Source organism: Wyeomyia smithii, chromosome 3 (genome assembly GCF_029784165.1).
Source record: "Wyeomyia smithii strain HCP4-BCI-WySm-NY-G18 chromosome 3, ASM2978416v1, whole genome shotgun sequence".
Classification (NCBI taxonomy): Eukaryota; Metazoa; Arthropoda; class Insecta; order Diptera; family Culicidae; genus Wyeomyia; species Wyeomyia smithii.
In genome coordinates this window covers 208,282,877-208,303,737 of record NC_073696.1, presented here as the reverse complement: position 1 = coordinate 208,303,737, position 20,861 = coordinate 208,282,877, and the positions used below count along the sequence as shown (strand labels likewise).

The 20,861-nt window shown below is 37.0% G+C and overlaps 1 protein-coding gene across 30 annotated transcripts in view; it reads right to left on the bottom strand.

The window, feature by feature from the left end:
• Positions 1-20,861, bottom strand: part of LOC129727649 (voltage-dependent calcium channel type A subunit alpha-1-like) — a 352,389-nt gene that overhangs the window by 73,028 nt on the left and 258,500 nt on the right. For 17 of the 30 annotated variants that reach the window (XR_008728573.1, XM_055685660.1, XM_055685661.1 and 14 more), the window contains 3 exons: positions 14,478-14,561; positions 14,196-14,378; positions 13,384-13,475 (listed from right to left, as the gene is read on the bottom strand). Coding sequence is in view for 29 of the 30 variants with exons in the window: in XM_055685660.1 (XP_055541635.1) it covers positions 13,384-13,475; positions 14,196-14,378; positions 14,478-14,561 (359 nt within the window). In the remaining variant the exon portion in view is untranslated. Of the gene's footprint in view, positions 1-13,383; positions 13,476-14,195; positions 14,379-14,477; positions 14,562-15,306; positions 15,418-20,861 lie in introns of all 30 variants that reach the window. The other 13 variants (XM_055685666.1, XM_055685663.1, XM_055685665.1 and 10 more) reach the window with 4 other exon arrangements.

The window sequence follows — 20,861 nt, the reverse complement described above, 5'->3', positions numbered from 1 at the left end:
AAAAACAAGGGGTTCGTTACGTTTCAAATAGATTTAGTTTAACACATTTACAACATGCTACGAAAGTAGGACTTATCTAGGTTGGATACTTTGCTCACTTCAATCTTTTCATTCTTCCCGAACAGTTTGTCACTCTTTTCGATGATCATACAGTAGTTAAGCTGTTGCCGTGCCCTTCAGGCTTACAAAAAAGCTGTTGCCATGGCGTAAGTTTAACGCAACAAATCACCACCGGGGGTGAGACCGGTTCTCAAACCCCATTCTTCTTCATTATGTGATTATTGTTTGGCTTGAAAGAAAATGCTCTAGGTTTATGAGGCAATATAATCAATTTAGTTCCAGAAGTAATGGGAGAAATTTCGATAGCGAAAGTTTCTAAGCTTTTGTTTGGACAAATGTACACTGGAGAGTTCGATGAGTGAGTAGAATAAATCTTTGAACTTCAATGATAAAAATTGGGGAATTAGAAGTAACAGTTTTGCTATTGAACATAGCTTGTATCATATTAGTTCAACTAAGCAATTGATGAATTGTAGAGTAACGTAATTACTTTATAAATGAGTAATTTTTTTACAATTTGAAAAAAGCGCAATTTAGGAACATTTATAGACAATTGTTGTTTGTTTATTTGAAATGCGTAAGATCCTATCGTCACTACGTACATGCGGTATTTTTGAATTCCTATATAATTGTTAAATTCAGTTAGTTCCAGCAGTGAATCCTATTGCCATTTTTCCCTGAGTTTCTGAGATGTTTTCTGCTGAAGAATGGCCAAAAGAGCAACTCGTAGCTCCAAGGTTACAGAGTTCGCTATGACAAGCGAATGGTCATGAGTTTTAATCTTCGAATCACTTTTTGGTGTCAGGGGGAAGATAACGCATGAGTTACATTCGAGGACATTTTGAACATTCAAGATGACGATGAGCTGAAAATGGCGATCCAGTATGGGTAATTCCAGAGCCGAAATGATGCTTAGAAGTCGGAAACCAACTCCAGATGACATTTCAAACTCCAAGATACCTACTCCTGGTGTTTGGGAAACAACCTAAAATGAAAAAATACAACGTTCTTTCGTTTTTTTCGGAACCAAGACGATGCCAAAAAACCTTGAATCACTGGATATGTGCCACTTGAGACACTTTTGTGGTCATTGCTCAGTAACTTCTGTCCCACCCTCCACGAGAAACCGACCGGGATACGAGTGACCTTAGCGAAGGCTGAATAACCAACCCCCGGCCAAAACTTTGGTCGTATGCTGACTGGGGTCGAACGCGAGTGTATCCCCATGTAAGGGCCGGCATACATATAATAGCATCTGACCCGGGGCAAGCGGCTGTATCATGAGATGCGCTACCTGCTATATCTTGGATGACAACCCTGTCACGAGACTGGGTATCGCAGCCCTGGTAAGGTATCATACCGAATATCAATGACTACGAACCACAGCACAACTGCGTCCAACTCTTGGGGCTTTTGTTGTATAACCTACATTCCATTTGGTATCAGGGTCAGGCCTTGGAAAAAGACTGCGGTGTGATACTATATTGATAACTGTTTTCTCTCTTTACTCTAACAGCCTCATGAATAAGCTATTCATGAGAGCTTACATACAGCTAAAGCTTACACAGGCAACGAAGCTGTCTTGTGTTGCACACGACAGGTCATGCTTGTGCATGTGTTTTGTTCGTTTTGAGGATATCCTCTTGGTTTGGCCTGCGCTGTTGATAGTCTGCAATGAGGGTAGAACTATTTTGGATGGACCACCCTGACGAAAATCTGGCTATTCTTTTGATATAAAAATGGAAATTTACAAATGTTTCTTGTGATTCTGATGCAGGTTAGCTGGATGAAATGTTTTCCGATGGAAGTTTTCTGGAAATCCCACGAGTTTTCGCATAAACTGAATTAGTCTGACCGTTGGTCCACTAAAGGACGTGGCCCATCTAAGTTAGTTTTACTCTAGTCAAACAACCGCGAGCCTAATGCTGGAAGAATTTCGTCTATTCCAGCAAATGTCTAAGGTTGAAAAGAACTCAAAGCCCATTCATCCTAGCAGGCATGGAAATTTCACAAGTCTTACATGCTCCTTCAATTTTACCCTAAACTCAGTAACATCTACTCTGTTTTATATTTCTATGCTAAACGTCAAATACTGAGTATCACTGATTGTTTGAACTGAGTAATATTTACTCAGATTCTCTCCATAGCCGTATTTACTCATTTTTGCGTAATATGTGCGAATGTCAAAACTTTTCAAGCACTAAAAGCAGTACATATTCTAATGCTAATATTCGACGTTTTATCAGTTATTTCTAAAGTGTTACTCAAAGTTGTAAATTGGTTCGAGCCCGAACCACTAACAGCGTCCAAGATTTTAATATGTACCTGGCATCTCTCGAGAAAGAGCAACTTCACATTGCTTGTATTAGAAGGCCTTTCGAAACAGGTCAAATGTTCGTTGTCGTTACCAGGTAGATTTCCTTAAATGTGCCAGATTCAAATCAATGTTTGGAATCAAAATTCCAACAGATTTGCACATGATTACGGACTTCATGTCAAGTACCTTATATAAAAGATTAAACAACAGTTCCCGAGCAACTGTTAACCGTATCGCTGCTGTTTTAAAAGACGCCGCCAAGGCAGAAGATGTTGAAGTTGTTTGAACTATGTTCATTGGACTACTTTTTATCATTTATGAATAAACAATTGATGATTTACGTTTAATTGGTGGTTTTTCATTTCAATTGATATCTGAAATAATTCCTTGGAAAATATTTGAATTACAAAAGTGGGTAACTTTCACTCAGTTTCGTTGATTTGTGAATAATAGCAACAGAGTAAAATTTGCTCGGTTTCTGACAGATAGATATGTTACCCAAAAGTGAGTAATAGCACAAATACTCTATTTAGAGTACGTCCACTTTTAACGAAACAGAGTGATATTTAACTCAGTTTAGAGTTAGGCATCTGTTGACCATGGACGGCCTGCCTCATCTGTCCTGTACTTCTAGTCGATATAGGTGTTGGCCCTGAAAAATAAGTTCTCATCATTGCCTCCAGAGCTTCAGAGGAAACAGCACTGCCTATAATCGCATATCAGTCCCATGTGCATTTTCATAAGTTTTGAGTTAAATATCACATTAATTTCATGCTTTACTATCGATAGTGAATATAAGAAAGTTGGTTTTATTCCAAAAAGTAAGAAAAAATGTGAGGAAGACCTGAACGATCAGGGGAAATTTATACACAGTGAGATCAGCACCACAGCGTGAAAAATATTGGGTACAACTGCATCAACCATGTCCTTTGAGGCAAAGGATGTAGTGCATTATTTTAATAAAAATCTTCAATAGCTAAATATATAAGAGATAAACTTTCTTCGGTGAACTTGTGTGTTTTATTAGAGTAAATATTTAATTAAAGTAAATTTTAGAAAATCACAATACAATGCCATATGGAAAAAAAATTTTAGGAGCATTCTGAAGAAAACTCTACAATAGTTTATTTAAATTGGCAGATAGGTATGGTGTCTTCGTTAAAATTGTTTTGTATGAAGTGGACTACAACTGTGCCATATAAAGTGAATTTTACTTAATTTTAGGTAGATTAATCACAAAATTTCAACTAGTGTAGAATGAAAAATAAATAATCAAATAATTTTTCTGAGAGCACTACGGTTGTAAAATCAATTTATTTTAATAAAAAAATTTTTGATCATATTGTTGCACCTTTGGAAAAAGTGTGCAGTCTACGCAATCCATCAATCTGTTGATTGCGTGAAGATAATAATAGCTGCTACTGCAGATTTTATAGATATCTGTTAGTAAACTAAGGCATTATTTTAATGAAAATCGCCAAATACCAAAAAACTATATAAAACAAAAATAAACCAAAAAACTGCCCTCTAAAAAAATATTTGTTTGAACTTTGAAAAAATAAGTTGCAAACAAAAAGCATTTTCAGGAGTATTTAATGAAAAACTCCACAAAATAAGTAAATAGAAGTATGATATTTTCGAAAAAGTTGTTTCTTTTCAAATGTGCCACAAACAATACAACACAACAATATCGCACGTTAGCCTGTGGGGCTAATAATGGTCTCGATCAATATGATTAGTTGAGAGAAATCGCATGTTGAAGGCTAAATACAACGATACACCGTGCCCAAGTGCTGAATCAAGAACATTTCCAGCTCGAAAAGATCCTTGACCTGATCCAGAATTGAACCCGATACCATAACCGTGTGGAAGAACTAACGGATTGACATCGCTAATCACAGAGCCACTGTGCTACAACTTTGCTGAAAAAAGTGTATTTTTATATTCCAAATTGAGAAATATTGAATTCGTTTCTCACTTTTATGCGGATTAATAACGAAATTGCACCTTCTATGACACGGATAAAAATTATGGAATACCGACAGCTAGAGCCACTGAAAAGAGGCTCCATCACTGAAAGAAGCGTCAGCATTGGGAATGTGTTCTTGCGGAGACAGAGGGTTGCTTCTTCAGGTACGTTCCCAGTCAACCACAAATCGTATATCAATGTGTGAAAATTATCGCAAATATATCTTAACGAAGTCGAAATCGTATACCACGCATATTATCATGCGCAGAAATTCAGTTTTAATTGTATATCATGGTGGAGACTAACCGATTTACGATTGTAGGCTTAGAATTGCAAGAAAGTGTGAAACAAATCACTTTCAATCGGAAATTATCGTATATAAATACGTATATCAATAAATTGCCTACTATTTTCCCTCAGTACGTATATCGCCTCCAAAATAGTACGCATATGCTGTTTTTGTGCATCAATTGTGAGTTTGTATGATATATATGAGTGCGGATATTAAAATCGAAGCATTTATTATACGTATCAAAATGTTGACTGGGTTACGAGGAGCTTTTATAGAACGATTAACGGAATCAGAAACTGACAGGTGTCTGCTTCCGTCATGTGGAATGACGGGATTACCGACAAATCTGAGCTGACCAGGTGCTGGAAACAATTTTTTGTATGTTGTTAAACGATGAACGGAATAGAGGCATCGAAAAAAGCAGGATGCTTCCATGAATGAGGTAGAAAAAGCATTTGGAGAGCTGGGAAACTACAAGACAGCTAATCAACTCCCGCATCTCCCTCATCCTTTTTCGGTGGTCCCCGTGGTTCTGTAGTTAGCGATGTCAATCGGCTAGCTCTCCCACACGGTTGTGATATCGGGTTCGATTCCCGATCAGATCGAGGATCTTTAAGAGCTTTTAATTTTCTCGACTCAGCACGGTGTATTGTTGTACTTATCCTACAACAGGCAAAATGTGTCTAAAGCAATATCGATAACGAACTCTCTCAACTAATCTGGCTTATCGAGACCGCTATTAGCTCCCCAGGCTAGCGTGCGATATTGTTTGTTGTAGTTATCCTGTTTCACAGACTAAGGCCATTTCTGGAAACGCTTGTTACTCCAATACTAATGTGGTTTTCGATAGAGACGCCCAAATGTTGCCGTTCGAGAGCTCAACTAGCAGATTAGCCATATATTTAAAGACTTCAGGGCAACGCTCGAAAAGTTCAGTTAAGAGAAATGAGTTATGGTGTATTGCTGCTCGAACATGGTTTCCCAACAAAACTCATTAGACTGATACGTGCCACTCTTGACGGTTCCACATCAAGCTATCTGACGTTTGCTTGACGTTAGAAGGTTTGAAGCAGGGTAACTGGCCGTCAAAGTTATTGTTCAACATCGCATTGGAAGTTGCTATAACGTTTGGGTTGAAAGAAATGGACAAAATTTGATGATTTTTCATGGGTTTACCCTTATACGCACTGACGAAACTACGCATACAGCATCAATCATATTAACCCATGAGTCAGCAGAAAAAAATTGACAGCTCTATCAGTCGAACGCTAACCGTGATGGCAAAAACACTGAAGCTACTCCGTTCAAAAGTGTGCGCGATCAAAGAACGGTACCCCGTCGCGTCGAAAAAGGACATCGTGAGACAGCTCATAGACATCGGATACGCCCGGTCCTTTTTTGCTATTTGGTTTTTCGTGTATTCAGATTCACGCGGGAATTCTGACAGCTGTCAAAGACTAATACACTCAGTTTGGTTTGCCATTTCACCATGAACAGACTTACGCCTGAACAACGCTTACAAATAATCGAATTTTATTACCAAAATTCGTCCTCTGTGAAAAATGTTTTTCGCGCAATGCGACCATTTTATAGTCGTCATAATCGACCTACTGAGCAAGCTATTCAAGCTATTGTGACGAAATTTCAAACCAGTTTTACTCTGTTGGGCATAAACCCACCAACACGAATACATAGAGTGCGTACAGAAGAAAATATTGCTGCCGTATCAGCCAGTGTAGTGGAAGACCGTGAAATGTCAGTTCGATGCCGTTCGCAGCAATTGGGCTTGTGATATTCGACTACATGGAAGATTTTACGAAAGGATCTTGGTGTAAAGCCTTACAAAACACAGCTCGTACAAGAATTGAAGCCGAACGACTTGCTGCCGCGTCGATTTTTTGGTGAATGGGCCTTAGAACAATTGCCGAAAATTCACTTTTTTACCGAAAAATTTTGTTCAGTGACGAAACTCAGTTCTGGTTAAATGGGTATGTTAATAAGCAAAATTGCCGCATTTGGATCGAAGAGCAACCAGAGGTAATACAAGAATCGCCAATGCACCCAGAAAAGTGCACGGTTTGGTGTGGTTTACACGCTGGAGGCATCTTTGGTCCGTACTTCTTCAAAGATGATCAAAAGCGCAACGTTACGGTCAATGGCGCTCACTATCGCGCGATGATTTATGATTTTTTTATGCCGGAAATGGAAGAGCTGGGTCTTGTTGAGATGTGGTTTCAGCAAGACGGAGCAACGTGCCACACATCGCGCGAATCAATGGACATGTGAATTGGCTCACGAAATGGACCGGTGAATTGGCCGCCTAGATCATGCGATTTAACACCGCTAGATTATTTGTGGTGCTACGTTAAGTCTCTCGTCTATGCGGATAAGCCAACAACAATTCCAGCCTTGGAAGACAATGCGTTATTCGTATGGACCATTTAAAACGTAGCCGTGGCCAACATTTGAATAAAATATCTTTAAAAAGTAAATGGCATAAACCAATTTATCGGCTCACATAAAGGTTTCATACAGTTTTGTAATTTATAATTGTAATTTTGCGTTTTTTAAGAAAAACCAAATTCTTAAAAAATCATCTTCTACAACATCGTTGCACTATTGGACAACAACCAGAGCATTGAAAGAAAGCCCGGTTCCGAACGGCCGACGACCCTGAGCGACAAGAAGCTTCAAACGATGCTGGAGAGGAAGACCGAAGGAAAAGTGGCCCCATCGCTGCGTGCGCTCGGCCAGGAGGTCGGTGCAACCGGCTAAACAGTGGAAAAGTACCTACATGTTAGAAAGTAAATAGCAGTCCCGTCCACTAATCGCGAAGCTGCAGGTAATGACGCAGCGGCAGCGCCTGAATAAGATGATTGAGTCGATTTTCCTGGCAAATCACGACGTGGTGGTAGTGATGGACGACGAGACCTGTCTCAACCTGGATGGCAACGACTGGAAGGGCACTTCGTATTTTATCTCCCCCACGAAGGAAGTGAGCACCGAGGTGAAGTTTACTCCACACACCAAGTTCCCCAAGGAGGTGTTGCTGTGGCTTACAGTCAGCGAGAAAGGGATTTCATAGTTCATTAAGCAGACATGTATGTGAAATAGAGAAAGAACGAAAAATAAGCGAACTGGAAATATGATACAGATTTTGAAAAAATATACCGCATCCCGACGGGACTTGAACCCGCAATCTCCCTGTCTCCGGCATGGTGTTTTAACCAATTAAACTACGGGGGACGGTGGTACTGTTCCACAATCTATATCGCATCACATCCGCTGCCGACTTATTCTATTGCATCAGCTGACTCTTCTGTGTGTGATGAGACATTCCTTTCAGTCCATAAATAACGGTTGCACAGCAGTGTGTGTAGTTAGGGATTGCAAATTGTTCAAAGACAGTTTTGAGATGAAACTTGAAATAAAAAAGTTAAAGCGTAAAATATGTTTTTTCAATATAAATCGGTTGTTTTCAAAGATAGAGAAAAACTTTTTTTCACAAAGTTACTTAAAATTAATGGAGCTGAAACATCGTAGAACAAATTTTTCTTCTATCTACAAAGATAAAAAAGTTAGATACTTGATTGCATCGAAAATGTTGGTTACCCTAATTTTTGATAATTTTTCAATGAGCGCTTTATCATATGTAACAACTTTGTAGAAAAAAGTTTTTCTCTGAAATGTGGGTATAGAGCTCTAGACGGTTTCTGGACCATTGTGCATTGGTTACAAGAAAATGTTGTGATATCGGGTTCGATTCCCCCCTTTTATTTTCTCGAATCAGCACGGTGTATCGTTGTACTTATCCTACAACAGGCAAAATGTGTCTAAAGCAATATCGATAACGAACTCTCTCAACTAATCTGGCTTATCGAGACCGCTATTAGCTCCCCAGGCTAGCGTGCGATATTGTTTGTTGTAGTTATCCTGTTTCACAGACTAAGGCCATTTCTGCAAACGCTTGTTACTCCAATACTAATGTGGTTTTCGATAGAGACGCCCAAATGTTGCCGTTCGAGAGCTCAACTAGCAGATTAGCCATATATTTAAAGACTTCAGGGTAGCGCTCGAAAAGTTCAGTTAAGAGAAATGAGTTATGGTGTATTGCTACTCGAACATGGTTTCCCAACAAAACTCATTAGACTGATACGTGCCACACTTGACGGTTCCACATCAAGCTATCTGACGTTTGCTTGACGTTAGAAGGTTTGAAGCAGGGTAACTGGCCGTCAAAGTTATTGTTCAACATCGCATTGGCAGTAGCTATAACGTTTGGGTTGAAAAAAATGGACAAAATTTGATGATTTTTCATGGGTTTACCCTTATACGCACTGACGAAACTACGCATACAGCATCAATCATATTAACCCATGAGTCAGCAGAAAAAAATTGACAGCTCTATCAGTCGAACGCTAACCGTGATGGCAAAAACACTGAAGCTACTCCGTTCAAAAGTGTGCGCGATCAAAGAACGGTACCCCGTCGCGTCGAAAAAGGACATCGTGAGACAGCTCCTAGACATCGGATACGCCCGTTCCGGCATCTGAAGGGTGATTTTTTTGCTATTTGGTTTTTCGTGTATTCAGATTTGACAGTTCACGCGGGAATTCTGACAGCTGTCAAAGACTAATACATCAGTTTGGTTTGCCATTTCACCATGAACAGACTTACGCCTGAACAACGCTTACAAATAATCGAATTTTATTACCAAAATTCGTCCTCTGTGAAAAATATTTTTCGCGCAATGCGACCATTTTATAGTCGTCATAATCGACCTACTGAGCAAGCTATTCAAGCTATTGTGACGAAATTTCAAACCAGTTTTACTCTGTTGGACATAAACCCACCAACACGAATACATAGAGTGCGTACAGAAGAAAATATTGCTGCCGTATCAGCCAGTGTAGTGGAAGACCGTGAAATGTCAGTTCGACGCCGTTCGCAACAATTGGGCTTGTGTTATTCGACTACATGGAAGATTTTGCGAAAGGATCTTGGTGTAAAGCCTTACAAAACACAGCTCGTACAAGAATTGAAGCCGAACGACTTGCTGCCGCGTCGATTTTTTGGTGAATGGGCCTTAGAACAACTTGCCGAAAATTCACTTTTTTACCGAAAAATTTTGTTCAGTGACGAAACTCAGTTCTGGTTAAATGGGTATGTTAATAAGCAAAATTGCCGCATTTGGATCGAAGAGCAACCAGAGGCAATAAAAGAATCGCCAATGCACCCAGAAAAATGCACGGTTTGGTGAGGTTTACACGCTGGAGGCATCTTTGGTCCGTACTTCTTCAAAGATGATCAAAAGCACTACGTTACGGTCAATGGCGCTGATTTTTTTATGCCGGAAATGGAAGAGCTGGGACTTGTTGAGATGTGGTTTCAGCAAGACGGAGCAACGTGCCACACATCGCGCGAATCAATGGACATGTGAATTGGCTCACGAAATGGACCGGTGAATTGGCCGCCTAGATCATGCGATTTAACACCGCTAGATTATTTGTGGGGCTACGTTAAGTCTCTCGTCTATGCGGATAAGCCAACAACAGTTCCAGCCTTGGAAGACAACATTACACGCGTTATTCGCGAGATACCACTCGAAAAAGTGACCCAAAATTGGACTTTTCGTATGGACCATTTAAAACGTAGCCGTGGCCAACATCCGAATAAAATTATCTTTAAAAAGTAAATGGCATAAACCAATTTATCGGCTCACATGAAGGTTTCATACAGTTTTGTAATTTATAATTGTAATTTTGCGTTTTTTTTAAGAAAAACCAAATTCTTAAAAAATCACCTTTTCCAACATCGTTGCACTATTGGACAACAACCAGAGCATTGAAAGAAAGCCCGGTTCCGAACGGCCGACGACCCTGAGCGACAAGAAGCTTCAAACGATGCTGGAGAGGAAGACCGAAGGAAAAGTGGCCCCATCGCTGCGTGCGCTCGGCCAGGAGGTCGGTGCAACCGGCTAAACAGTGGAAAAGTACCTACATGTTAGAAAGTAAATAGCAGTCCCGTCCACTAATCGCGAAGCTGCAGGTAATGACGCAGCGGCAGCGCCTGAATAAGATGATTGAGTCGATTTTCCTGGCAAATCACGACGTGGTGGTAGTGATGGACGACGAGACCTGTCTCAACCTGGATGGCAACGACTGAAAGGGCACTTCGATTTTATCTCCCCCACGAAGGAAGTGAGCACCGAGGTGAAGTTTACTTCACACACCAAGTTCCCCAAGGAGGTGTTGCTGTGGCTGACAGTCAGCGAGAAAGGGATTTCATAGTTCATTAAGCAGACAGTATGTGAAATAGAGAAAGAACGAAAAATAAGCGAACTGGAAATATGATACAGATTTTGAAAAAATATACCGCATCCCGACGGGACTTGAACCCGCAATCTCCCTGTCTCCGGCATGGTGTTTTAACCAATTAAACTACGGGGGACGGTGGTACTGTTCCACAATCTATATCGTTTCACATTCCGCTGCCGACTTATTCTATTGCATCAGCTGACTCTTCTGTGTGTGATGAGACATTCCTTTCAGTCCATAAATAACGGTTGCACAGCAGTGTGTGTAGTTAGGGATTGCAAATTGTTTCTCTTAAAAAGCTCTAAAAGTCGTTCAAAGACAGTTTTGAGATGAAACTTGAAATAAAAAAGTTAAAGCGTAAAATATGTTTTTTCAATATAAATCGGTTGTTTTCAAAGATAGAGAAAAACTTTTTTTCACAAAGTTACTTAAAATTAATGGAGCTAAAACATCGTAGAACAAATTTTTCTTCTATCTACAAAGATAAAAAAAATAGATACTTGATTGCATCGAAAATGTTGGTTACCCTAATTTTTGATAATTTTTCAATGAGCGCTTTATCATATGTAACAACTTTGTAGAAGAAAGTTTTTCTCTGAAATGTGGGTATAGAGCTCTAGACCCAGATTTCCCCCTAAATTCGGTTTCTGGACCATTGTGCATTGGTTACAAGAAAATGATCACCGTTCTAATCACTACTGGAATAGGCCTTGGAAGATTTTTAAAAGTTTTTGACCGCTCCTAAAAGGGGTTCGCCACAGAAGGCAGAATCACGAAAGGCAGAATCGTGAAAGGCAGAACTCTATGACCGTACACACAAGGCAGAATATTTCAAAAGGCAGAATTCCGAAGCGCATGAAAGGCAGAATCACTGGTAGCAAAACCTGACTCACGATAGCCAAGTGCGTGATGGCAAATTGGTGCGAATCCTGGATTGATACCGTTCAAAGCTGCTACTCTAAATTTATTATTTAATATTATTTGGTAACCAGACATAATAACTGGTCACAAGCAATGACCAGTTTTGACGGAAGGTGCAAATCAAGCCTAATTATTATATCCGAAACGCGCAAACTGGTTTGGCTCAGGTTCTAAAGACTCTCACGACAACGCGGATAGTAATTTTTCGATGTTAGGTATTACTTACACTAGTCTCAACGGCTTGTTGATTATAATTTACATAAAACAACTCATGCGGCGAAGACGCATAATCGAGGGCAAGAAACCGAGGCGGCACAAAGCCGCCGTGGTTTCCGCGGTCCAAGCCGGCCGCCGACCCGTCGTCGGAAGCGGCGGCCTCTCGCATACAAACAACTGAGCTACTGTTTTCTAAGATTATTCAAACAGGTTTTCTTTCCCTTAGTTAAGTCCGAACGAGCGGTAGCGAGTAAGGACAGCATACACTTGAACAATAGAGTCGGCCAAAGGCCGCGAGTGTGTGTTGTTAAAAAGAAAATAGACCATTTTTTGATTCTGCCATTCGTGCTCTTTGTGATTCTGCCATTCGTTATTCTGCCTTATGAAATATTCTGCCTTTCCTAATTCTGCTTTTAGTGATTCTGCCTTTCGTGATTCTGCCTTTTGATTTTCTGCCTTTCGTAGGAGACCCTTTTAAAAGAGTTTTGAACATGATTTAAATTTTTTTCACTTTAATTCCATGAACCTATGCTCAATCACTTTCTGTATATCTGGATAAAAAATTTTCGCCTTTTTATCCCGTTCAAGGCCAGCCCTTTTATCCCGTTCAAGGCCAGGGACGTTCAATCAACTAGTTATTAATAATTTTATTATCTCCGGTTATTTTGCACCGAAAAACTATCGAACAGATTTTCACTGCAACCACTAGTATTGTCGAAAAAAGAAATCTTCCTCTCTTTCCTTGTTCGATACGTGGTATTATTTTTCAACAGGTCTTCGTAAGTACCAAAATCTTCAAGGTTTATATGAATAACGTGATCTGGTATATCACATACGTGAACATATATTTTTTCTGTCAAATAATCGTGCTGTTGATACTGTATGACCATCGAAATCATGAACTGCTCCCATTTACGTAAAACTCAAACCTTATCTAGTATACAATAACGAACAAATCTTTTGCTGGCTGTATTTACACACCGTCAAATTGGATTACTCGAAACTACACTGGCAATGCAAAACAAAAAAACACACGCACAGACAGACAGACAAAATACTTCAAACGATGGCACACTTCCGGGGAAGCAAACTGTCACGGGACGGGAGGCATGTGTCGTTATGATGCTTCAGGACAAACTGGCAAGCAGGCTGTATTAAATTGCAAGGCACTAACGGATTTTATCTGTTGTTTTGGTTCTGTAAAAGTTGTGATCGGACAGTTGCTTGCCTGGGTGGAAAGGCTCTACGTTCAGTATAAAGATAAAGTTTTACAATGTAGTTTGGTCATTACCGAAAAAGCAGCAGTAGCGCTCCGAAAAATGTCTGAAAATTATTATGACGATTTAAGGCGGTATCCGGATCGAACTTCATATTGCCGAAAACCTGATTGATTATTATTGTTTTTTTTTGTTTGATTTCAGGTCATGTTTATTGATTTTGGAATCGGTCGACATTTGAAATGAGTGATTGCAAAAAGAAATGGAAAAGTTAAAATCATCTATTCTAGGGAAAAAGAAACAAAACGGAAAAAAATTCTCATTAAAAGGAAACCAGGTTGATTTGGGCGCACTTATTAAAGCTATTGTTCGCATGTCGAATGCAGGAAGCATCGAAAGAAACTGGCCGAAATGTTAATATGTATCTTAATAATGTAAAGAAGATCGCAAAAATAAACTGAGAAATGGTTTGAAATAACCATAAGCTGATTGAAAAAAAATCAGCTTTCATGCTTAAAAATTATCACGATATTTGGAACGAAACAAAGCATAACTCGAATGAGCGGAATAAATGAGTCGCAAATGGCATCGCTTATTTGCTGAGTTGTTTTATTTTTTGCACTATTCTATGACCCTCTGTAAATAAATTTTGACACTTCTGTAAAAACAAATAAATTCAGCAGAGTAGCGGGGTAGAGCCAATCATTTTTGAAAAACAAAAGAACGAATAATAAAACGAAACCCAAAAAAAAAAATAACGGGGAAAACTTATGCGTTTCTTTTGGTGTTGCTGGCGGTAGCTGGGCACACGCGAAGTTTGTGTAGAAGGAAACCTGACGAGGAGAAGGCAGAGGATTGAAAATCGGTCTAAGATAATGAAAAATACCTGCATGCCAATAATTGCGTAGATAAAAAATAGCATGGCAATCAGCAAACAGACATATGGCAGTGCTTTGAATGATTGAACAAAGGTCCAAAGTAATATTCGTATTGTATAACCTTGTCGAAGTAGTTTGATTAGTCGTGCAGCACGAAACAGTCTTAAAAATCCAACGTTGAATGAGTTTTCCTGTGGGGACGAAAGTGTGTAGTAAGCAGAAGCAAAGTAGAAACAAAATTTAGAATTTTGTTCAAATTAACGCTTTTTACGAAGTGGTTTAGTACTTACCCCTAATTCTAAAACTAATGCGTCGATAATACTTCCAATAACTGTTATAAAATCGAATATATTCCAAGGGTCTTTGAAAAAATTCTGCGCTCAATGTGGGGAGAAAAGATATAGAATAGAAATAGTTCAATTAGCAACTTGAAATGATCCGGTTGGAAAATAAAACAAAAAGAAAATCAATCAACTTAAAGTCTCTATCAAATGAGTTGGTGAAGTGCAGTTAAATGCTATGTAAATGTTCTCTATCGAGTATAAATAACAGAATGATAACGGAAACTAATGCCGAATACATACAAAATCAACAAAAACGTTTCTTGTTGTCAAAAATCTAGATATATCTGTAAATAAAACTACACGTGAGCGGATCAAAAATACTAGGGGTGACGACAAAATTTACGTACGAAACGAAACGGCGGCCATCGCAGAGAGATAGAAAGATTCGATGGCTAATTGACCTAAAGCAAAACTATTTCAAGAGGATTTTTTATATTACAGGAAAAGGAAACTAAGACAACGGAACTGTCCTGAGGGTTAACGTTATCTGGTTTTACTACTAATAGAAACGGAACAGAATGACAGTGATGAGGCGTGAGCTGAACTGCTACTAGGGAGGAAAAAATAGTACTGGTTATAAAAACTCGTGAAAAACTCTTTTGATTGCATCGTCGGGAACAAAGTATGTAGGCTGTTTTCGGATGAACTTCTGCATCAAAAAGAAAAAAAACGTGTCAAACTGTTGCTCAAAACGGTGATGTTTGACGAGTTGATAACAAAAGAAGAAAACGGAAAACTTAAAAACAGACACAGGATATCGCGCAGTGCTACCAACCTTACATCCGAATGCGATTAGTTTCATTATAGTCTCCAGTAAAAAGAAGAATGTGAATACCAAATTCATGAAGCTCAGTATGTCAATCAGTGTCGGTGGCGCATCGTGAAACTGAAGGAAGGGGCAATAGCAATGGTAAACGTGTCAGTAGTGTTGGGGGTAATCAGGAGACGGTTTTGTAGTCGAATCGTTGGTTTTATCCCTGTTATTATCCCTGTGACAAGACAAGACATGACGCTTCGTCGTCGGACCAGAGTTTCAAGACCTCAAATTAGTTCGTGGGCTCGCGTGGGCTGCTAATCGAAGTCCGTGGACAAAAATTTCACTGCCGTTTCTAATTCGAAGAGAAGTTTCTAAAACGTAACGCGGCGGTATTTCGAACCAATAAAACGGAAGAAAGCATGCAAATTTATCATACCAAATCACGCGGTATGCAGTTTAAGATGCATTCGGCAGTTCAGTATACGATAGTACGATCACCATTCTCACGGCACAAATCGCCTCCAAGACAAACGGATGTCCTGTGCAAACAAGGTGGCGTTTCGGAAGAACCAAGCACATCTCTACACTTACATTCACATCGAAATACATCGACCATTTGTGGCTTGCTTGCTGAGTACGGTCACATTCTGCGTGTTTGGTGCTGACAATCACATAACGAAATCCACGCCTCGTGTACATGCTGCGTTCCCACGACATCTAAAGCTTTTGTACAATTTATTGGGACATGCACATGCAAATGATTAGATCAGGCTAGAAATTAAAAATGTCATGCTCTAAATAAAGTTAGCAATCGATTCATGCCATGAGGGGTCATGCTTGAGGAAGTGGAGGAGATTGGTTTTAGGAATACATGCATTACTAGAGTGATTAATTTGAGATATTCCTTTTACATGCTGGGTCAGTCAATTTAAATCTGAACAAATTGAGTACGATTTGTTATAACTAATGTTTATAGCTAAAATAGTGGAAGATGGGGTTCATAAAATGTCTACTCATGCGTCACTTGCATAGTTTTCATTCCACTATCGTTTCTAAGATGAATTCATGCAAATGTGAGTTAGCATGCCCAACGATTGATGATATGAAAATATTCACTTAGATGCTTAGATACCTATTATACAGTGGCATTTTTCTAGTATGATTACATTACCACTACCCTATAACTTTATTGCTTAGCACAATTGTTTTACTCAATATCAATCCTCGTTTCAACAAAAAATTATTGGCAGTTCTTCTCTTGGTTGTACTTAATTTAAACTGATTTATTTTTTTAAGAATCCATTTCTTTTATCTTGAATATTAATCGCGTGTCACAATGTTCTTGACTCATATAGTGCACGAGAATTGTTGATATTTGATTTCAAAACTATTTAATGACTTTTATTTTAGGATGAAAATTTATGAAATCTAGAAATTCTAAACGAAAATATTTAGTTTCGATTTTTGTATTATTACTTACTTGCTCTTTTAAATGTCAAATTTCATCAAATCAAAATGTTCTATTATTTTCCTCTCTAAATTCCTAAATTTATAATTTCCTATTTTTATTGTTTGAGGCAGTCCACGCTACATCGCAGATCGACGCTGATCGATCATTTTCGGCTGTGATTTATTTATTCATTTTCCATGGAATGCCTCATTTGACATACAGTTTGGTTTATTTCTAATACGAAATTCGTTTTAATTAAAATTAAAATAATTGAAAAATTCATGATTTTGATGTTCTGTAAAATTACTTTTTTTTTATATTCTAAATATTTTATTACGCATTGGTTGATGTTGTAAGTTACATGTAGAAAGTTCTGATTGCTGTTCTCTTTTTTTTGTTTTTTTTTTGTTCTTTGTTCTCTGTTCTTTGTTCTTTGTTCTTTGTTTTTTGTTTTTGTTATTTGTTCTTTGTTCTTTGTTCTTTGTTCTTTGTTCTTTGTTCTTTGTTCTTTGTTCTTTGTTCTTTGTTCTTTGTTCTTTGTTCTTTGTTCTTTGTTCTTTGTTCTTTGTTCTTTGTTCTTTGTTCTTTGTTCTTTGTTCTTTGTTCTTTGTTCTTTGTTCTTTGTTCTTCGTTCTTCGTTCTTTGTTCTTTGTTCTTTGTTCTTTGTTCTTTGTTCTTTGTTCTTTGTTCTTTGTTCTTTGTTCTTTGTTCTTTGTTCTTTGTTCTTTGTTCTTTGTTCTTTGTTCTTTGTTCTTTGTTCTTTGTTCTTTGTTCTTTGTTCTTTGTTCTTTGTTCTTTGTTCTTTGTTCTTTGTTCTTTGTTCTTTGTTCTTTGTTCTTTGTTCTTTGTTCTTTGTTCTTTGTTCTTTGTTCTTTGTTCTTTGTTCTTTGTTCTTTGTTCTTTGTTTCCTGTTTTCTGTAATTTGTTTTCTATTTTTCGTTTTCTGTTTTCTTTGTCCGGATTAATATTTAGTCAATTCTGTTTTCAGTTCTCTGTTTTCTGTTTTTTGTTTCAGTTTTGAGTTATCGTTGTTTTTGTCCATTAATATCTGTTTTCTGCTTTTTTTGTCTTCTTATGCCTATTTTCTGTTTTCCATTTCTAGTTTTCTGTTTTCTGTACTCTGTTTTCTGTTTCCAGTACATATTTTAATTTCTGTTATTTTTTCTCTTATTTTCGTTCTCTTTTTTGTTCAAATTTGAGATTTCTGTTTTGTAATTTTTGCGTTTTTTGCTTTCTTATACCTATTTTCTTTTATCTATTTCATATTTTCCATTTTCTATTTCCTGTTTTCTGTTTCCTATTTCTGTTTTCTGTTTTTTTTTGTTCTCTCATTTCTGTTTTTTTTATTTTTTGTTGTGTTCCGTTTTCTTATACCTGTTATTTTCTGTATCTGTCCTCTGTTTACTATTCTTTGTTTCAAGTTATTTGATTTCTGTTTTTTTTTTTTTTCCAGTTCCAGATTTCTGTTTATTCTTGTTGTTATTTCTGTTTTAAATACTGTTGTTTGTTTACCGTTTTGTGTGTTTTCTGTTTCCTGTTATCTCTTTTCTGTTTTCTGTTTTTTGTTCCCAGTTTCCCTTTTTCTGTTTTCTGTTTCTTGTTTTCTGTTTTTTTTTGTTCTCTAATTTCTGTTTTTTATTTTGTGTTGTGTTCTGTTTTCTTATTCCTGTGAATTTATTATCTCTATCTGTTCTCTGTTTACTATTTTTTTTCGTTTCCAGTTTTTCGATTTCTGTTTTTTGTTTCCAGTTTCCAGATTTCTGTTTTTTTGGTCTGTTATTTCTGTTTTTATTCCTCTTGTTTGTGTACCGTTTCGTGCTTTGTGTTTTCTTTTTTCTGTTTGCTGATTCTTGTTTTTTGTTTTCTTTTCTCTCTTTTGTGTTTTCTTTTTTATATTTTCTGTTTTCTGTTTTTTTTCTGTTTCCTGTTTCCTGTGTTTTTTGTTTACTGTTTTCTTTTCTATCTGTTTTTTGTTTCTTTGGTTTCGGTTCTCTTATTATCTGTTTTTAATTTCTGTTGGTTGCTGTCTGTTTTATTTTCTATTTTCTCTATTGTTATTTCTGTTTTGTCTGTTGTATTTTTCCTCTTTCCTCTTTTCTCTTTCATTCAATCCGATTTCTGTTTTTTGTTTGCCATTTTTATGTTTTATGTTTTATTTGTAGTCTCCCAGATGGTCTCGAGGTTTCGATGCTGGTCTTACAAGCCAGTCGTCATAAGTTCGAGTCTCGGCTCGGGAGAGACTGTTAGTGTTAGTAGGATCGTAGCGCTAGCCCCGCATTTTTCCTGTTCACTAAACAGTCGGCTGCGAAGTCTGTGTATAACCGAATTTCGTGATCCTTACTGCCTGCGCTCCATGTACTATAGCCTAGTGCGGTCTGTTCTGGAAACAGCTGCCGTCGTGTGGAGCCCTTTTCGCAGCATCTGGATAACTAGAATCGAAAAAGTCCAGTCGAAGTTCATAAAATTCGCTCTACGACTACTTCCTTGGAGAAATCCAGATGCGCTACCTCCGTACGAAGCCCGGTGTAGACTTTTAGGATTGGACACTCTCGAAAAGCGACGCATTGTGCAAAAAGCGGTTTTCGTCGGAAAGATCCTGCTGGGAGAGATCAACGCGCCCTGGATTCTCAATAAAATGGATGTGAACGTGCTGCCACGTCCACTGCGTCAACGAAGCTTTTTGAGGCTCCAACAACATAGGACGAACTACTCACAAAACGAGCCTATTCGAACTATGTGCGCTCTATTCAATAGATATTATTATTTGTTCGACTTTCATGTTTCCTCTACTGTTTTTCGTGATCGTGTTACAAACTTTTATGTGCAGATATAGTTCTAGTCATTAAATTTTAAGTGTTCATTTAGACTGTTTGTCCGATGAATGTAAACAAATAAATAAATAAATAAATAAATAAATAAATAAATAAATAAATAAATAAATAAACAGAAGGTCAAGTTCCGAATCGGAATGTAGCACCAAGGCTTTGCTTTGCTTTGTTTTATTTTTATTTTATGTTTTATGCTTTTTGTTTTATATCTTATGTTTTATGTTTTATGTTTTATGTTTTATGTTTTATGTTTTATGTTTTATGTTTTATGTTTTATGTTTTATGTTTTATGTTTCATGTTTCATGTTTCATGTTTCATGTTTCATGTTTCATGTTTTATGTTTTATGTTTAATGTTTTATGTTTTATGTTTTATGTTTTATGTTTTATGTTTTATGTTTTATGTTTTATGTTTTATGTTTTATCTCTTATGTTTTATGTTTTATGTTTTATGTTTTATGTTTTATGTTTTATGTTTTATGTTTTATGTTTTATGTTTTATGTTTTATGTTTTATGTTTTATGTTTTATGTTTTATGTTTTATGTTTTATGTTTTATGTTTTATGTTTTATGTTTTATGTTTTATGCTTAATGTTTAATGTTTTATGTTTTATGTTTTATGTTTTATGTTTTATGTTTTATGTTTTATGTTTTATGTTTTATGTTTTATGTTTTATGTTTTATGTTTTATGTTTTATGTTTTATGTTTTATGTTTTATGTTTTATGTTTTATGTTTTATGTTTTATGTTTTATGTTTTATGTTTTATGTTTTATGTTTTATGTTTTATGTTTTATGTTTTATGTTTTATGTTTTATGTTTTATGTTTTATGTTTTATGTTTTATGTTTTATGTTTTATGTTTTATGTTTAAAGTTTAATGTTTAATGTTTTATGTTTTCGAATTCCAGTTTTCGGTTTTATTATGGAGCTGGGAGCGGTAAATTTGGTGTATACATTTATGAGATTTTTGTACAAAGATTGAGTTTTGAATGTTTTTTTCGATGCTTTATATTTTGAGTTCTACAAAGAAGGTTTCAACTTGGTGTTTTGCTTTTCGTTTTATTTAATTTGAAGTAACCATTTCCAATTTTTATCGTTTTTTTTCCTGTTCTCTGTTTATAGTTTTTAGTTCCATTTTGCTTTTCTGGTTTTAGTTTTGAATACTTAGGTAGTTTTTTGTTTGCAGTTTTCATCCATAACTTTTTTCCACCATCTTTTCTTTGTCAGTATTTCGAAATTTGAAATTTAATTATTCTTCGTGACCAGAAAGTTCTCTTTGTAACTTTTCTTTTAAA